Source organism: Tiliqua scincoides, chromosome 4 (genome assembly GCF_035046505.1).
Source record: "Tiliqua scincoides isolate rTilSci1 chromosome 4, rTilSci1.hap2, whole genome shotgun sequence".
In the NCBI taxonomy this organism is placed as follows: domain Eukaryota; kingdom Metazoa; phylum Chordata; class Lepidosauria; order Squamata; family Scincidae; genus Tiliqua; species Tiliqua scincoides.
In genome coordinates, this window is record NC_089824.1 from 15,594,099 (window position 1) to 15,613,053 (window position 18,955).

Genomic DNA, 18,955 nt, shown 5'->3' on the forward strand with positions numbered 1-18,955 from the left:
TGCGGGGAGCCCGGCGTGACTTCTGGCAGGGCTCCCCACAGCAGGGCAAGTGGATGCAGAACGATTGCGCTACACTTCCACTTTAGTGGGGGCGGGGCACAATCGCTCCGCATCCACTTTCCCTGCTGCGGGGAGCCCTGCCAGAAGTCGCGCCGGGCTCCCCGCACCCCGGGGAGGCTGCAGGAGGCTTGGGTAAGTGCACCCAAGCCCCTGCAGCCCCCTGAGCGGCGCAATCCTGGGGATCGTGCCGCTGCCTTCCCCCGGTCCCCGCTGCCTCCTCCCCCCGCCCCTGCAAAGACTTACTGGCTCTCAAACTCTCCCAGGGAGTTTGAGAACCACTGACATAGGTACTCAAAACTTTAAATTAGAAATGACAAGAAATAACTCTGCATTACACAAGATAATTGGCACTGCTGTTTTATCAAAAATCTACTACCCAGTAATTCAGGTGTAAGATAATGAGGAGGGGGGCAGAACATGATAGACTGCAAAATTATGCATTGCATGAAGAAAGTAGATACAGAAAAGTATTTCCGTAATATTTGTACTCAGAATCAGCTAATGAAATTGATTTGCGATAGATTTAAGACAGATAAAAAAATACATCTTTGCACAATGAATTTATGGAATTCATTGCCACAGGACATGGTGATGGCCGCTAACAGCCCAATCCTACGCCTGCCTACTCAGAAGTAAGTCCCTTCTGAGGCTTACTCCCAGGTAAGTGGGGATAGGATTGGGCTGTAATTTAGATAAGTCTAAAGGGGGAGTAAACAAATTCATTGCAGACAAGTCTGCCAGTGACTAGCTCTAGAGGCATCTAATTGCCCACTGTATGAAATGGATAGGATTGTGAAGATCTCTCCTCTTCATTTGCTCCCCACAGAACTACAAATTCCAAGCTCCCCAGTAAAAAGGAATTAATGGTCCTTCTACAGTGAAGATATGCCCTAAGAAAGAAATTAGAAAATATGGATACATTTTTTAAAAAATTAAAACCAGGCCATATGTTGAAGGCTGGGTTTAAAGATGAGTGCAGGGTCTGGAAGGGGAAGATTACACCACAGAAAGTTTCTTGCCATCTTCCTTCCTTTGAATATCAAGGTTAGTGTTACTTTGTGAACCTCCTTCCACTTCTATAACATCAAGCCATCTGTAAATGTATCTCACATTCACCTGTTCAGTTTGTTGCAAACATCACCACCTTTCCAAGTTCATTTGGGTCAGGTCCTACAAAGAGGACTCTATCAGTTGTCAGGTCTCAAATTTGGAATCTCTCCCTAGCTGACTTAGCACCAAATCTGTTCTTTGGAAACCGATAAAGAACGCTTCTTTTAACAGCCATTTAATCAGTGGCTCCCAATGTTTAGGAGCTCCCAGATCACTGAGGCAAAAATTGGAATCATCATGCATCACATGCATTCCCCACCACACAAAAAATGCAATTATATTTGGTGGTCTGCGGGAAAGCGCTAGCTCAGAGGACTTCCAGAGGACCATGGGACTCAGCCTGCCGCAGCTGCCCCACCCATGCTATGCTACTGACTGGAGGTAATGTGGATTATATGTGGAAGAAAGATACAGCATGCAAGACTACTTACATAAAGCATAATACACCTACATGCATAATGATCTGCGACATTGTACATTCTAATTTTTGACATACTGGGGGGAAAAGAGACTTTATTTTAAAGAACTGTTAGATTACCAGGAGCAGGAAGCTTATCTGCCAACTGATGTAAACTCTCTGCAGATTCTTCATAAAGACTGAAATACAAAAGTTTCAAAAAATACTTACATATTTCACAAACTAAATGCTCGAAAATATTTAACATGTTGCACAATTTAAATATCAGAACTGCAAGTTAACATTATGCTAGCTCAGTTATTTTTAACCAGTTTGCCAGGGCACACTGGTGCACCGCAAAAGGTCCACAGGTGTACCAAGGGAGTTTGGGGGAGGGTGATTTATTAGTAGAGTTGTTGGGGGAATGAGCCCCTCAGTGGCAGTGTGGTGTGCCTTGTCAATTGTCAAAAAACTGATCATCTGCCTTGACAATTAGTACCTTGTCAGTGTGCCAAGAGATTAAAAGGGTTAAAAATCACTGAGCTAGCTGAAACTGACAACCTGGAAATAGAGAACTAGATTAATTTCAAACTAGAGCTCTGCAGCCAAAGATTTGTATAATGAATTACAACACAATTTAACACACGCAGTCCTCTCCCATTTGAGCAAACCACCCTGACAGTTCCAACGCTCCTTCACAACACCTAGTCATTGTAGCCCGTCTAAAGGCCTCAAGAGAGAAGCTACAAAATGAGCAGCACTTCACAATCACTGTTCTACATTTGTGCATTTATCACAGGTCCATGTGACTTCTCTTCCCTAATCTCAGCTCCAGCCATTTATCTCTACTGCACTTCTTCAGGTGGCCAACAGCATCCCATGCAAGTTGTCCTTTCTTTGTCCTCCCTGGCAAATTCATCCAACTTCATTTATAGGTTGCAAATATATGCTCAGCAATCCAGCTTCCTAAGATGCTGGCTATCTTAAATCCCCTTGAGTAGAGTTCCCCTTGCTTTGCTTTCCAGTAGATCTATCTGGTGAGAAAGGAGTAGAACTCTTCACAAATTCACAGCCCACTGAGATCAATAACATAATTTTTGTTGATTTCCATGGTTTTGAGTTACAGCTTAGATTTCCCAATTCTTAAATGGTACTGTTTAGGTATATTAAACATGTTAATTTAAAAATCTGATCAACTTACTCCTTCAGTGATATGGGTTCCCTGCTATTATCATCTTCTTCAATATTTTGAACATTACTAAAGCATTCTTCAATAATTCTTTGAATAGAGTCTTTCCTTTGATCTGTCTGTAGCTCAAAATTGATGTCTTCCCAGTCAGAACTACAGAACTATTCAATTAAAAAGAAAATTCCATAAGGGACAGCCAGCTTATAGTTGCATTTTTAGATAATTATTTTACTGAGGGCACAATCCTAACCCCTTATGTCAGTGCTTTCCAGCACTGACTTAAGGGCAATGCAGCTCTGAAGTAAGGGAACAAACATTCCCTTACTTTGAGGAGGCCTCCATGAGTGACACCCAACTGCAGGATGCAGCACATGTCCCACTGCCACCACTATGACAGTGCTGGAAAGTACTGACATAAGGGGTTAGGATTGCGCCCTAACTTTACTAACTCACCTGATAAAATCCACATATTGATTGAATTGCAAAGTACCATTCCTTCACACCTGACGTTCCAGCAAGTGAACATGCTACAAGAGAGAGCAATATTAACTTACAGCAAAAAAACCCAGCCTTAAGCCTCATTTCCTTCTTCAGAGATATCTTAGCGGTGGTGGTTGGCAACCTTCAGTCTCGAAAGACTACGGTTTAAGCCTACAGCATGCAGTATTCCCCTGCGGTGTCCCATCCAAGTACTAACGAGACCTGACCCTGCTTAGCTTCCGAGATCAGACGAGATTGGGCATGTGCAGGGTAACAGGACCTCATGAAGTAAACAGCTTTTCTTTTTTTGGCATTTTTTATTAATTTAAAAGATTTATATTCCACCTTTCCCCTAAAATACAGAGTGCTCAAGTAGACTTCCAGTTAATAAAACAGTAAAATATTAATACAAAATAAAGCAGCAACAAGATAATGCAACTGTACATATAAAACAAGCACAAAACCAAATAAAACATGCATAATACAAACATGGAGATAAAATCCAGACACCAACATATTCAAGAGGGAAAAGCAAGATGAAAAAGGAAAGCTCTGAGGCCTTGCCAGAAGGCCAGTAAAAAGGGCGTAGTTCTTAATTCTCGTGGGAGGGAGCTCTACCAATCACCATCAACTTCCACTACCTAGTCTATGCCGTACCCCCAAAACTAGAGCCAAGTGGGCAACACCAATGCCATTTTTTGATTCAGCACCCTAAGAATATCCTAAATTCATTCAACTTGGCAACTAAAAAATGTGTTTTTTATAGGTCTGTGTTAGCATTTTTTGTTTCACTTACCTGGGAATTCACCAATGTTAGCATTCAAAGAGGTATTACAGTTTGTTTTCAGCAAGTTATAAATATTTGCCACTGTCAATCCTGAAAAACACAAGCCTGCTATTACACACACATGTATGATACAAGCATGATATAAACACAAGGCTATGCAGTCCAAACTCAAAACTCTTAGCAAAACTGCTATACACCTAATGTGCGAGTTTGACTGGTGCATGGACAACAATACACATGGGTGAGAACTTCTCAACACAATGAGAATGCTATTCGCAAATAACAGTGCATGCAGCTAATGCCCTCAAACACCACAACTGTTCTAACCCCCAGGCAGAGCCACCCCCCTGTCGTACACTTCGTACACTCCCAGGGTTTTGGGGTGCTCAGAGTTCTTGGTTCTCGAGCCCTCAAGGACCCGTTTGGTAGTACTGCCACCACCCTGTATGTGCCAGTGTCTCAGTCCAGGGACACTGAGACCCTCTAGGCTTAATTCTATCCCTTGCAGGCACTGAGCACTTTCTTTAATTAAAGCCTCAGTCCTCAAGTTACTAGTCCTCAATGAGTATTTGGTAGCTTGCTGAACGGCTAGGCAGGATTCTGAACCTTTGTCCCCAACAATGAAACAACTTAGTAAAAGGATTTTTACTTTATTAAACGCATAGGGTTCCATAAATTACAAAAGGCAGCAAATGTTAGAGGCATAAAACTTCTAGGAAACATCTCAGCATTAAAATAACAAAGCTGACTGGCTATCTCTATTATTCCCTAACTCTCACCTGGGTAAGCTTTCTTTTGTAGATCTCTCCTCCAAGTTACCTATGAGGCCACTTACCTATGAGGCCACATGGCCCTGGCGGGCTCTCCACCTGCAGGATGTTACACCCACGCCAAATGACAAAAGACTAACACACCCCTTTGGGCTTTGTTCTTATACTTCACATGCTAACAGGATGGGGTGACTCTGTACTCATTTTAAACTGTCCAATCAGGGACTCTTGGGGACAGAAGTGGGGCTGGATGCTAGCCCTCTCAGCTCTCCCCTCCCCACTGGAGGTCCATGGGCGCCTTTCTGTCTGCTTAGGTGCTACATTATCACCTTCCATTGAGTTGTAAATTCCTTGCAGCTAGGACTGCAAGCCACTTCTCTGTTACTGGGTTACTTTGGTTCAGGCTTTACATTCTACTAGGCCTAAACTGTACATATTCATGACACCCCCCCCCCCATATACAGTATCACAGAAAATTCCAGGTTATGCCCTAGAATGGTTTGACATCTGTTAGTCCAGGTGTTTGTCTCAAGTTGGCTTCAGATGTTTTTCCTGCTTAGTCACACAGTATTTTGCCCACTGAAACAGAGTGTAACTGTTCAGATCCTTCTTATGTCACATTGTTTCAGGATGGGTTTCTGAAACAATGTTTCACATTGTTTCAAACTCTTGTCTATCAAACCTACAGCACAGTATTTGCTGCAACATCTGTAGTACACAGAGACATAATATGCTTCCTTCTAGTTAGCTTTCCCTCAAGGCGATTCTATGATATCTCTGCATCATATGCATTTGGAACATCCAATCACTCTTGATGCAGAATTAACCAGAAAATACCACATTTTGATCTGGAAACCCTTCCCCCTCACCCTAATGTAAGGGTGGTGGTGAAATACATTTATTATTCATTTTTCCTCCAAGTAGCTCAGGGTAATGTACATGGTTCCTCCTTCTTTCATTATTATTATTATTGTCCTCAAAACAACCCTGTGAGGTAGATGAGGCTGAGAGACAGTGACTGACCCAATGTCACCCAGGAAGATTTGCAGCTGAGCGGGAATTTAAACATCAATCTTCCTGGTCTAACACCAGAACCACTGCACCAGTGGTTCCCAAACAGGGAATCACAGCAACTAACCAGGGGAACTGACGAATCCTCATGAAAAACCTGTCACCCTGTACGATATATAGGATTATAACCCTAATGGGAAGCCGCAGTCAAAGGCCCAGTAAGTCAAGGGAACCGCCAGTCAAAAAAGTTTGAGAACCACCACACTACTCCATCCTGTACAAGTTCAGGAGCTGTTATTTAGCCTGTTCTCTTAATGCAGGGGTGGGCAAACATTTTGGAAGGAGGGCTACACCTTCTCTCTGACACTGTGTGGGGGGCGGGCTGGGAAAAAGAATTTACATTTCAAATTTGAATTAATTTACTTATATTTACATAAATGAATATATTAGAGATGGAAATTATATGAGTGAATGAATTTGACTGAGCTTATTCATAATACACATGAGAACTATAATAAAGGCATGTAGTACCACATGAGAACTATGAACTGTTTCCTGCACAGTGAAAACATACAGACCAAGCCAGAAACACATGAAGACTATAAAAGGCCTTGGCTATAGACTATAACTTGGCCCGCAGCTTGCGACTGGCAGTCGTGGGCCAGCGCAGACTCCAACTGTCTCTGATGGGCCAGAGGTTCATTGGGAACTTGCGGGCCAGATTGGGAGTCCCCAAGGGCTGCAAATGCCCTTGGATCGGGTTTTGCCCACCCCTGCCTTAATACACTGTGCTTCTTTACACAAGGATTTTAGGGGGTTTTGCACTGAAGAGCCTGTTATCAGTATGAGTCCTCCTGGAAACTGAAATAGGGCAGTGCCTGTGTTTTGTTAATACACATTTTGTAATCACTAAGGTTTCTGCAGCCAGAGTTATTACCAAAGGAAAGATTCATTCTTGGGCTCTAAGGTCATGTTGGCAACCTTCAGTCTCAAGAGACTATGGTATCGCGCTCTGAATGGTGGTTCTGGAAAAGCGTCTAGTGTGGCTGAAAAGGCCGATTCGGGAGTGACAATCCCTTCCACACTGGGAGCAAGTGCAGTCTGTCCTGGGTCTCTCTCCCTGGCTATGGGAGCTACCCAGCTGTGGTCTACCTGTAGGGCGCTTTCCTTGCATGAGTTCTCCATAGAGGAGATCCTTTGGGATCTGGCCATCATCCATTCTCATAACATGACCGAGCCAATGCAGGCATCTCTGTTTCAGCAGTGCATACATGCTAGGGATTCCAGCTCGTTCCAGGACTGTGCTGTTTGGAACTTTGTCCTGCCAGGTGATGCCGAGAATGCGCCGGAGGCAGCGCATGTGGAAAGCATTCAGTTTCCTCTCCTGTTGTGAGCAAAGAGTCCATGACTCACTGCAGTACAGAAGTGTACTCAGGACGCAAGCTCTGTAGACCTGGATCTTGGTATGTTCTGTCAGCTTCTTGTTGGACCAGCCTCTCTTTGTGAGTCTGGAAAATGTGGTAGCTGCTTTACCAATGCATTTGTTTAGCTCGGTATTGAGAGAAAGAGTGTCGGAGATCGTTGAGCCAAGGTACACAACGTCATGGACAACCTCCAGTTCGTTCGCAGAGATTGTAATGCAGGGAGGCGGAAGTCACGCAGACATTTCAGCTGGACTTTGGACTTTGCTCTCAGTCTGGAGAGGTTGAAGAGCTTTCCTTCTGATCTGGTCCGGAGATAGATGCCTTCTGTTGCAGTTCCAAAGGCATGCTTCAGCAGAACAGCGAAGAAAATCCCAAACAAGGTTGGCGCAAGAACACAGCCCTGCTTCACTTCGCAGCATCCCTGCTGAAGTCCTAAAGTGCTGATCATCGTCACTGAGTTGCATGAAATCCTCTGTCTCTGCTGGAGAGAAGGTGGAGTACCTCAAGACATGAGGGATGCAAACATCATCACGCTCTACAAGAACAAAGGCGACGGGATGACTGCAACAACTACCGCGGCATCTCTCTCCTTAGCGTTGTAGGAAAGCTGTTTGCCCAAGTTGCACTAAAGAGGCTCCAGGTACTTGCAGAGAGCATCTATCCAGAATCGCAGTGCGGTTTCCAAGCCAACAGGTCCACCACTGATATGGTATTCTCCCTTAGACAACTGCAAGAGAAATGTAGGGAACAAAGACAGCCACTCTTTATAGCCTTCGAAGATCCGACAAAGGCTTTCGACCTGGTCAGCAGGGACGACCTCTTCACGATTCTTCCCAAGATCAGATGTCTACCCAGGCTCCTCAGCATCATCTTTCCACAAGGACATGAAGGGCACTGTTGTCTTCAATGGCTCTAAGGCTACAATCACAAAGTCTAGATCCTGTTCTGACATTTCGCCCTAACACTGCAGAGCAGAGGTTCTCAAACGTTTTAGCACCAGGACCCACTTTTTAGAATGAAAATCTGTTGGGACCCATTGGAAGTGATGTCATTAACCTTGAAGTAATGGCCAGAAGTGACATCATCAAGCAGGAACAATAAGAACATAAAACAGCCCCACTGGATCAGGCCATGGGCCCATCTAGTCCAGCTTCCTGTATCTCACAGCGGCCCACCAAATGCCCCAGGGAGCACACCAAATAACAAGAGACCTCATTCTGGTGCCCTCCCTTGCATCTGGCATTCTGACATAGCCCATTTCTAAAATCAGGAGCTTGTACATGCACATCATGGCTTGTAACCTGTAACGGATTTTTCCTCTAGAAACGTGTCCAATCCCCTTTTAAAGGCATCCAGGGCAGACGCCATCACATCCTGTGGCAAGGAGTTCCACAGACCAACCACACGCTGAGTAGAAAAATATTTTCTTTTGTCTGCCCTAACCCTCCCAACACTCAGTTTTAGTGGATGTCCCCTGGTTCTGGTGTTATGTGACAGTGTAAAGAGCATCTCTCTATCCACTCTGTCCATCCCCTGCATAATTTTGTATGTCTCAATCATGTCCCCCCTCAGGCGCCTCTTTTCTAGGCTGAAGTGCCCAAACGCCATAGCCTTTCCTCATAAGGAAGGTGCCCCTGCCCAGCAATCATCTTAGTCGCTCTCTTTTGCACCTTTTCCATTTTCACTATGTCTTTTTTGAGATGCGGCGACCAGAACTGAACATAATACTCCAGGTGTGGCCTTACCATAGATTTGTACAACGGCATTTTTAACAACCCCATCTGACAAAATCAAATTAAACTGAGCAGCAGTTCTCAAACTTTTTAACACCGGGACCCACTTTTTAGAGTGAAAATCTGTTGGGACCCACCGGAAGTGATGTCATTAACATGGAAGTGATGTCATGGCCAGAAGTGACATCATCAGGCAGGATGTGATGTTATCAAGCAAGAAAAATTTTAATACTCCTCATATGACCAAATCGGAAGTTTAAAAATGTATTTAAAATAAAGAACCCTCCTAATTCTCCCAAGCAGTTGCTGATCTGTTTAAAAAAACTCCCCAAGCATCCCAAAGGCTGCAATCCTCTCCACACTTACCTGGGAGCAAGCCGCATTGACTAATATCAAAATGAACAGGGACACATCTGAAACTGGCTCACAACCCGCCTAATGGGTCCTGACCCACCTTTTGAGAAACCATCTGTCTGGGACCCACTGGGAACAATGTTGTTCACCTACCAGCAGTGTCATAGCTGGAAGTGCTAGGAGCTTCGCGACCCACCTGAAACTGGATCGTGACCCACCTAGTGGGTCCCAACCCACCTTTTGAGAAACAACCTGTCTGGGACCCAGCGGGAACGATGTAGTTCACCTGCCAGCGGTGTCATGGCTGGAAGTGCTAGGAGCTACGCGACCCACCTAGTGCGTCCCGACCCACCGCCTGAGCTCACCCCCCCCATCCGGATGCCACTGAGCGCAACAGGCTCCCGCCCTCAGGCACGAGAGTCCCACCTGGCGACGGGGCCGCGAGCAGGCAGCCCTCCCCGACCCCGCGTGCGCGTCCCTACCTGGGAGGTCTCCGCCGCCCGCCCCCCTCCAGCTGACGAGGAGCAGGTAGCGGTCCATGGCGGGCCGGACTTCGCTTCGAGTCCCGCGCGCGCCGGCCGGGCTTCCCGCGAGAGCAGCAGCGGGAGGCCGCCCAGCCCGCAGCTCCGCCCAGCTCCGCCTCCCGCCGCCATGGCCAGCCTCACCAAAGCCGCGCAGGTAGGACCCCGCCGCTCCGCAACCACCGGGGAGGGACTCACGTGCGAGCCCGCCGACACGCGTGTCTCGCCCTGACGGGGCCGCCGTCCTGGGCCCGCTTTCCTGGCAGCATTCGCTCCAATGGGGCTTACTTCTGAGTAGGCATGCCTGGGACGGGGCTCTGAGCCTGCAGTCCCAGCCCAGTTTCTCGGGAGGAAGCCCCATAGACTGTCATGGGACTTACTTCTGAGCAGGCATGCGTAGGATGGGGCTCTGAGGCTGCACTCTTAGCCACACTTTCCTGCGAGTAAGCCCCATAGACTATAATGGGCCTTACTTCTGAGTAAACAATATAGGGATGGCCTTTCAGGCTGCAACCACGTACACTTACCCAGGAGTATAATCTGTTGATTATAATGGGACTACTTCTGAGTAGACATGCATAGGCTGGGGCTCTTAGGGCCCATTCCTATCCAACTTTCCAGGGGCAATGCAAATGTTCCCTCTGTGACTGCCTCCCCACTGTGAGATACCCCATTGGCACAACTGCACAGGCACTGGAAAATTGGATAGGATTGGCCTCTTAATACAGAATGGTTTCATGTTCTCTGGATCCATGTTCACTAACACAAGTTGGAAGGCTGAGTACTCTCTGCACTGACCCACACTGAGCACAGTGGGTTTCGCTTCCCAGTTAAGGTGTGCAAGGATTTCCCCTTCCACTTGGATCTGTGTGTGGATTTTTTACTGGGTTGTGGAAAGGATGAAGTGTGTAACAAATGCCATTTAAAATTATCTTCCTTGTGTAGGTTTCCTTTGGCCAACCTGCTTGCTGTATCCATCCCAGATGGGTACTGTGTGCTGGACTCTGCTTACATCCCTTTCCCTTTATGAATGTAAATCTGACATTGCAACCCATGCTCACATGCTGGTCTTTTTTCATTCCAGAAAAAGTAGGGATAAAGGCATTTCTCCTTGTAGACTCCTGGATGTAAGCATAGGCAGTTATACTGAGTTGGATCATTGGTTCATCCAACCCAGTGTTTCTCAATCGGTACGGGTACCACCAGTCGTACGTGAGGTGTTCTCTGGTGGTACTCACAAGACCTCTGCTGCCTGGAAGCAAGACCAGGAACATGACACAACAGCAGTAGGAGGCTCAACTCAACGGGCAGAGCTCCAAAGCATGCTTTTCCACACTTGGAATGGCTCACCTTTCCACCCTGAGCCTCTTACTGGTGTCGTGTTGCATCTGGCCTCCCAACCCAGAAGTAACTGGCGGTGATGTCATTGCCAGTTACTTCCAGTGGTACTTCAAATAGGTGGACCAAGTGAAGTGGTACAGAGGAGGGCAAACATTGAGAAACACTGATCTAATTCAGTGTTGCCTGCTCAAAGGTAGCTGCCGATCTCCAGGATCTCAGGCTGGAGGATTTCTTCAGTCTTGGTACTAGATGTTCTTTCCACTTAAGGTGGAAATTCCTCTAACATAAGAACATAAGAACATAAGAACAGCCCCACTGGATCAGGCCATAGGCCCATCTAGTCCAGCTTCCTGTATCTCACAGCGGCCCACCAAATGCCCCAGGGAGCACACCAGATAACAAGAGACCTCATCCTGGTGCTCTCCCCTACATCTGGCATTCTGACTTAACCCATTCCTAAAATCAGGAGGTTGCGCATACACATCATAGCTTGTACCCCATAATGGATTTTTCCTCCAGAAACTCGTCCAATCCCCTTTTAAAGGCGTCTAGGCTAGACGCCAGCACCACATCCTGTGGCAAGGAGTTCCACAGACCGACCACGCGCTGAGTAAAGAAATATTTTCTTTTGTCTGTCCTAACCCGCCCAACAATCAATTTTAGTGGATGTCCCCTGGTTCTGGTATTATGTGAGAGTGTAAAGAGCATCTCCCTATCCACTCTGTCCATCCCCTGCATAATTTTGTATGTCTCAATCATGTCCCCCCTCAAGCGTCTCTTTTCTAGGCTGAAGAGGCCCAAACGCCGTAGCCTTTCCTCATAAGGAAGGTGCCCCAGCCCCGTAATCATCTTAGTCGCTCTCTTTTGCACCTTTTCCATTTCCACTATGTCTTTTTTGAGATGCGGCGACCAGAACTGGACACAATACTCCAGGTGTGGCCTTACCATAGATTTGTACAACGGCATTATAATACTAACCGTTTTTATTAATGGTTAATAAATAAATGCTGAACTCTAATGCTGAACTCTAGATTTGTTGCCTATTTGCAGCCAAAATTGGATCACTGTTGGAGCAGAGGAGGTTCATGAATGTAGATTGTTTCTCAGGTTCAAAACTCTAAAAAAAAAAACTGCTCAAAGGCAGCATTTCTCAACGTTTGTGCGCCACCATAGTACTTTGCATAGTCCACCTATTGGAAGTACCACTGGAAGTAACTGGTAATGGTGTCATTGCCAGTTACTTCTGGATTGGGAGGCCAGAATAGATGCAACAAATACCAATAAGAGGCTCAGGGTGGATGGGAGGGCTTCCTCCAAGCTTGCTAAAAGCACACACTGGAGCTTAGCCTGTCAAGCTGAGCCTCCTACCACTGTTGTGTTGTGTTGTGTTGTGTTGCTGGTCTCACTGCCAGATGGTGAGCATTTGCGGGTCCCATGTGTACCACCAGACACCACCTCAAGTACCACCAGTAGTACAAGTACCACTGATTGAGAAATACTGCTCTAAGGGAGTAAAAAAAAAAAAAAGACTGAACTCCAAAACCCATCCTACCTGGAGAATTAAGGGTTTAATGGGGTGGTTACTAGAGAATGCCTCCGGCGCATTCTCGGCATCACCTGGCAGGACAAAGTTCCTAACAACACAGTCCTGGAACGTGCTGGAATCCCTAGCATGTATGCACTGCTGAAACAGAGACCCCTGCGTTGGCTCGGTCATGTTGTGAGAATGGATGATGGCCGGATCCCAAAGGATCTCCTCTATGGAGAACTCGTGCAAGGAAAGCGCCCTACAGGTAGACCACAGCTGCGATACAAGGACATCTGCAAGAGGGATCTGAAGGCCTTAGGGATGGACCTCAACAAGTGGGAAACCCTGGCCTCTGAGCGGTCCGCTTGGAGGCAGGCTGTGCAGCATGGCCTTTCCCAGTTTGAAAAGACACTTTGCCAGCAGTCTGAGGCAAAGAGGCAAAGAAGGAAGGCCCATAGCCAGGGAGACAGACCAGGGACAGACTGCACTTGCTCCCGGTGTGGAAGGGATTGTCACTCCCGGATTGGCCTTTTCAGCCACACTAGACGCTGTTCCAGAACCACCTTTCAGAGCGCGATACCATAGTCTTTCGAGACTGAAGGTTGCCAATACTATACTAGAGAGGCTAAACACAGTTTTAGCACAGTCATTGGGCAGGTCCATGCAGAAGCATATTTATTTTCACAGTGAGAAGCATTATCTGTTTGAAGTGCAGAGAGGGGAGGAAATATTACCAGGAAACCTTACTTGCAGTACTTTTTGAAACATATGTATCATGCACACATTGGGGGAGAACAATTGTCTGCCAGGGATCCTCTGTAGTGGCCAATGGCACAACTGTGAAATGGCCTGAGTGAGGATGGAGGAAAGCAGACAATGAAGGTACAAAAAGAATTTTCTTTCATGCTCAAAAACAAAGCATAACTCTGTAGTGTTCATTGTGGTTTTTATCCAGGTATGTACAACCCAAAGTTGCAGCTTTGGGTCCAAAACAGATATAATGCTGGAGATCTGTGCCTGGATCTCTTAACTTTGTTGTCATTTAGCTGCTAAAGCAGGGATGCCCAAACCCCAGCCCTGGGGCCACATGCAGCCCTTGAGGCCTCTCAGTGTGGCCCTCAGGGAGCCCCCAGTCGCCAATGAGCGTCTGGTCCTCCAGGGTTTTGTTGGAGCCCGCACTGGCCCAACGCAACTGCTCTCAGTGTGAGGCGACTGTTTGACTTCTTGTGTGAGCTGTGGGATGAGGGCTTCCTCCACTGCTTGCTGTTTCACATCTGTGATGCAGCAGCAAAGGAAAGGCCAGTCTTGCTTTGTGCAAGACCTTTTATAGGCCTTGAGCTAGTACAAGACCTTCATTCATTCATATAACTTCATCTTTAATATATTCATTTATGTAAACTTATGTAAATTTATTCAAATTTTAAATGTAAATTAATTCTTTTTTTCCCTGGCCCCCAACACAGTGTCAGAGAGATGATGTGGCCCTCCTTCCAAAAACTTTGGACACCCCTGTGCTAAAGTAACTGCTGAGGGGCTTCAATTTTGATCAGAACAGCAGCAAGGGGAATTAAATAGGTGGTGGTTTCCTTGCCTAAACTTCCCCCAAAACTGCTTTTAGCCCATGTAGTAAAAATAATCCAGGTATGATTCAGTTATGCAGGTGATTTTATTTCCAATGCAAGCTTAGTAGCTAATGAGATTGAGTAATCCAGTGTGCAGAAAGTGGAAGGGAAGGAGGTGCTGTGACACCATTAACTTTCTGTCTGCTTTTCTGCTCCAGATTACTACCTCAAGTCCAGGGATTCTAGTTAGGCACCCATTTCTGCACTCAGAACTGCACCCTCTTGTTGCTGCTTTACTGTAAGGAAAACTGTTGAACCTTGTTATTGGCATTTGAATATAATGTGGTGTTTTTTCCCCCCTTAGCCCAGTGGTTCCCAAACTGTGGGCTGTGTCTCCTCGGGGAGCCTCAGAAACTAGCTAGTGGAGCTGTGGAATTCTCATGAAAAACCCATACCCCTATACATTGTGTAGGATTTTAGCCCTAATGGGGAGCCAGAGGAGATGAGCCACAGGACTCAGTCAGGCAATCCTCTTTCTCAAGTTGAGGACCCCAGCTTGGTTATGCCTTTGTTTTTTTCCATACAGTTGACAGTGCAGTGACTAGTTGAATGGTCCATGGGTTTAATAGCCTGCTTCCTTGATGGGACTCAATCATGGGGTTGGTGACTGCCTTTGAATGTTTGTTTTGAGCAGTGAAACGAGAACTGTGGCAGGGATTCCACTGCTGTTTTCCAGTGTTCTTAAAAACAGCATTGTTGTTTTCTTAACAACCTTGTTAACTTCCAATTCTACTCGTTTCAGCTTTATTCCATTATTTGTTAGTTCATTTTATGTACCTGTGTTTTGTTTATTTCTATATAAAATGGAAACAAACTCCCATTTCTGACACATTTCATGTCTGTAAGCTCAAGAAAAGTATCTTTTTTTTCTTCAGACAGTTAGAAACTTTGGTGCTCTTCCTGCCATTTTTATCTTCTGCTTCTGTACTAGGTCAGAGAATTTTCTGACTAGATTCCTGATGGATCACTATCACTATTTAAAATTTAAACTTCAGAAAAAGGTTATTTTTAAATAGTCAGTTCTGATTGGCAAATGATAGTTCATAATGTCCATAGACCCAAGTCAATTGTGATGTTGTTTAAGAAATGTTGTTGTCTATTTCATTGTATTAACTATGCTTGCATTATTTCAGCAATGGGCTACATTTGCTCGAGCCTGGTACCTTTTAGATGCAAAGATGCAACCACCAGGAAAACTTGCAGCTATGAGCGTCATCAGACTTCAAGGGAAGCATAAACCAGTGTACCATGCTCTAAGTGAGTGCTGTTCAGGATTTACACTAGTTTGCTATGTTAGTGCTGATTTATTTTGGATGTTTAAAATATGTAAAAAGCAGGGAAGGACTATCTTCTTTCTGGCAAGATCTACTTTCTAATTAGAATCCCTGTAGCCCGCAGATTTGTGTGCGAACTCAGGATCTCTGTCATGCTCTCTTGCTTAGAATGTCTTTCTGGATCAGAACTAAGCTCACCTACTGCATTATTTGCAAAAATCCCAGCAACTAAGATTATATCCTTACTTAATTTTTAAAAAATTATACCTTATCCCAGGTGTTCTCAAACTCCCCCTGGCCACAACCCTCCTGCAATGGAGGGTACTGTGACCCACCTCCTTTTCCGGTGCCAGGCCTCTGCAGGCCTCTGGAAGTAACCAGAAGTCATTTTCAAAAACCCAGGAGTAAGCCAGAATTGACTTTCCAGCCGCTTCTGGAGGCTTGTGGAAACTTTCTGAGACTGGCAGAGGCCTGGTGCAGCCTCCAATTACATCCAGAGGACTCTAATTTGGAGCCTTTCTTACTTGGGAGAACGTTCCAGTGAGCTCAGTGGGTTTACTCCTGAATAGGCATGCATTGGACGACTGTAAAACCTTGTTCTGAATGAGAGAGGAGAGACTTTATTGTAGTGATCCTGTATCTCCCAAGGACATTGATATCTGGTTTTGCATTTCTTTGGGGAACCTCAATTTGTTGAGATGCTTCTGAAAGATGTTCAAGCAAAGGAGTTTGCAACTTCCCTATAGTATTTATATATCCTATTTCCAAATACTGTATGTCTGTGGGTATGTCAGTCTGTGTGGGTGTGACCAAGGATGAAAATTTTCAAGTCATTTCATGCTGCATGTAAAATGTTCTATATAAATGTTTAATTACTTTAGTGCAGTGTAGTTGCAGAGAGACTGAGCTGTGATCCTGCACTTCTCTTGTTTGAATCGCACCTCTGCCATGAACTCACCCCGTGCCTTAGGCAAGCCACTTCCTCTCAGCCTTAGCTTTCCAGCCACAGTATGGGGATAATAATACTTACCTTGTAGTGTTATTGGAAGGATTACATCAAGATAATACATGTGAAGCATTTTGCATGCTCAGAAAGCATTATACAAATGCCAAGTATTACTGAGGATCTTGTTTACTAAGGAAACCTTTTTTCTCCTTTAGGTGACCTTGGAGATCATGTTGTTATAATAAATACGAGGCATATTGCTTTTTCGGGTAACAAATGGGAGCAGAAGGTGTATTCATCACATACTGGGTAAGCTCTCTACATTTTCAAGACCAAAAGATGACAGTGTTGCAAACGGCTTCTAATGTTAACATAGTACTTAGAATTTGTTTTAAGTCAAATTAGAAAAGGAAGTTTTTCCTTCTCTAATTTTTCTTTAGAAAAGGAAATTTTTTTTTATTGAAGTTCTAAAGTTAGAAGTACTTGTGCAACACTTGGCAGATTTTATCCATCTACCCTTGCATTTCCAAAGCAAATAATGTTTTGGGCAATGACACCGAGAACGTGATGTGTCTTTGAGCAACAAAGCTGCTCCATTTTATCATTACTTGCCATTTGAAAAGGTCTTTACAAGCCTAGACACAGCTGCTGCAACCCTGGCTTAGGAGACATAAAGGCAGTTTTGGGGCGTTGAGGGGTAAAACGAGAGACTTGCACTGGTCCAAAGCCCAGCATGCTATGAACAATTACTCCCCTTCTTTTCTGTGTCAGGGGTGGGGGTTTATGTCATGCAAAGCAAGGCCTCTACTAGTAGTGGTCTTCTGCCTCACCTGAAATTTTTCTGGAAATTTGTTTGGAGGCAAAGGATAGGTATTGATAAAAGTCTTTAAATGAACACCAATAAAGAAGTGTGCACTGGCAGACCTGGAGTATCCGGGAGGGGCAAGGGGTGCAAATACCCTGGGCACCAGGAATTTAGGCGCTTGGGGGTAGCACCACAACCCACCCCCTGCCACCAATTTTTGGCGTGATTTAGAACCACTCCGACAGTGACTGCACTCTTGCATAAGAACATAAGAACAGCCCCACTGGATCAGGCCATAGGCCCATCTAGTCCAGCTTCCTGTATCTCACAGCGGCCCACCAAATGCCCCAGGGAGCACACCAGATAACAAGAGACCTCATCCTGGTGCTCTCCCCTACATCTGGCATTCTGACTTAACCCATTCCTAAAATCAGGAGGTTGCGCATACACATCATGGCTTGTACCCCATAATGGATTTTTCCTCCAGAAACTCGTCCAATCCCCTTTTAAAGGCGTCTAGGCTAGACGCCAGCACCACATCCTGTGGCAAGGAGTTCCACAGACCGGCCACGCGCTGAGTAAAGAAATATTTTCTTTTGTCTGTCCTAACCCGCCCAACACTCAATTTTAGTGGATGTCCCCTGGTTCTGGTATTATGTGAGAGTGTAAAGAGCATCTCCCTATCCACTCTGTCCATCCCCTGCATAATTTTGTATGTCTCAATCATGTCCCCCCTCAAGCGTCTCTTTTCTAGGCTGAAGAGGCCCAAACGCCATAGCCTTTCCTCATAAGGAAGGTGCCCCAGCCCCGTAATCATCTTAGTCGCTCTCTTTTGCACCTTTTCCATTTCCACTATGTCTTTTTTGAGATGCGGCGACCAGAACTGGACACAATACTCCAGGTGTGGCCTTACCATCGATTTGTACAACGGCATTATAATACTAACCGTTTTGTTCTCAATACCCTTCCTAATGATCCCAAGCATAGAAATGGCCTTCTTCACTGCTGCCGCACATTGGGTCGACACTTTCATCGACCTGTCCACCACCACCCCAAGATCTCTCTCCTGATCTGTCACAGACAGCTCAGAACCCATCAGCCTATATCTAAAGGTTTGATTTTTTGCCCCAATGTGCATGACTTTACACTTACTGACATTGAAGCGCATCTGCCATTTTGCTGCCCATTCTGCCAGTCTGGAGAGATCCTTCTGGAGCTCCTCACAATCACTTCTGGTCTTTACCACTCGGAAAAGTTTGGTGTCATCTGCAAACTTAGCCACTTCACTGCTCAACCCTGTCTCCAGGTCATTTATGAAGAGGTTGAAAAGCACCGGTCCCAGGACAGATCCTTGGGGCACACCGCTTTTCACCTCTCTCCATTGTGAAAATTGCCCATTGACACCCACTCTCTGCTTCCTGGCCTCCAACCAGTTCTCAATCCATGAGAGGACCTGTCCTCTAATTCCCTGACTGTGGAGTTTTTTCAGTAGCCTTTGGTGAGGGACCGTGTCAAACGCCTTCTGAAAGTCCAGATATATAATGTCCACGGGTTCTCCCGCATCCACATGCCTGTTGACCTTTTCAAAGAATTCTATAAGGTT

The 18,955-nt window shown here is 45.6% G+C and overlaps 2 protein-coding genes across 6 annotated transcripts in view; one reads left to right on the plus strand and one right to left on the minus strand.

The window, feature by feature from the left end:
• Positions 1-10,109, minus strand: part of MTBP (MDM2 binding protein) — a 42,706-nt gene extending 32,597 nt beyond the window's left edge. For 3 of the 5 annotated variants that reach the window (XM_066623751.1, XM_066623754.1, XM_066623750.1), the window contains exons 1-5: positions 9,798-9,868; positions 4,033-4,113; positions 3,210-3,283; positions 2,769-2,917; positions 1,709-1,767 (exon numbers count right to left, since the gene is read on the minus strand). In XM_066623751.1, coding sequence (XP_066479848.1) covers positions 1,709-1,767; positions 2,769-2,917; positions 3,210-3,283; positions 4,033-4,113; positions 9,798-9,855 — 421 coding nt within the window. In that variant the 5' untranslated portion in view covers positions 9,856-9,868. Of the gene's footprint in view, positions 1-1,708; positions 1,768-2,768; positions 2,918-3,209; positions 3,284-4,032; positions 4,114-9,797; positions 9,875-10,034 lie in introns of those variants that run through there. The other 2 variants (XM_066623753.1, XM_066623752.1) reach the window with 2 other exon arrangements.
• Positions 9,939-18,955, plus strand: part of MRPL13 (mitochondrial ribosomal protein L13) — a 46,261-nt gene continuing 37,244 nt past the window's right edge. The window contains exons 1-3 of the mRNA XM_066623756.1: positions 9,939-9,993; positions 15,461-15,584; positions 16,763-16,856. Coding sequence (XP_066479853.1) covers positions 9,967-9,993; positions 15,461-15,584; positions 16,763-16,856 — 245 coding nt within the window. The 5' untranslated portion in view covers positions 9,939-9,966. The remainder of the gene's footprint in view (positions 9,994-15,460; positions 15,585-16,762; positions 16,857-18,955) is intronic.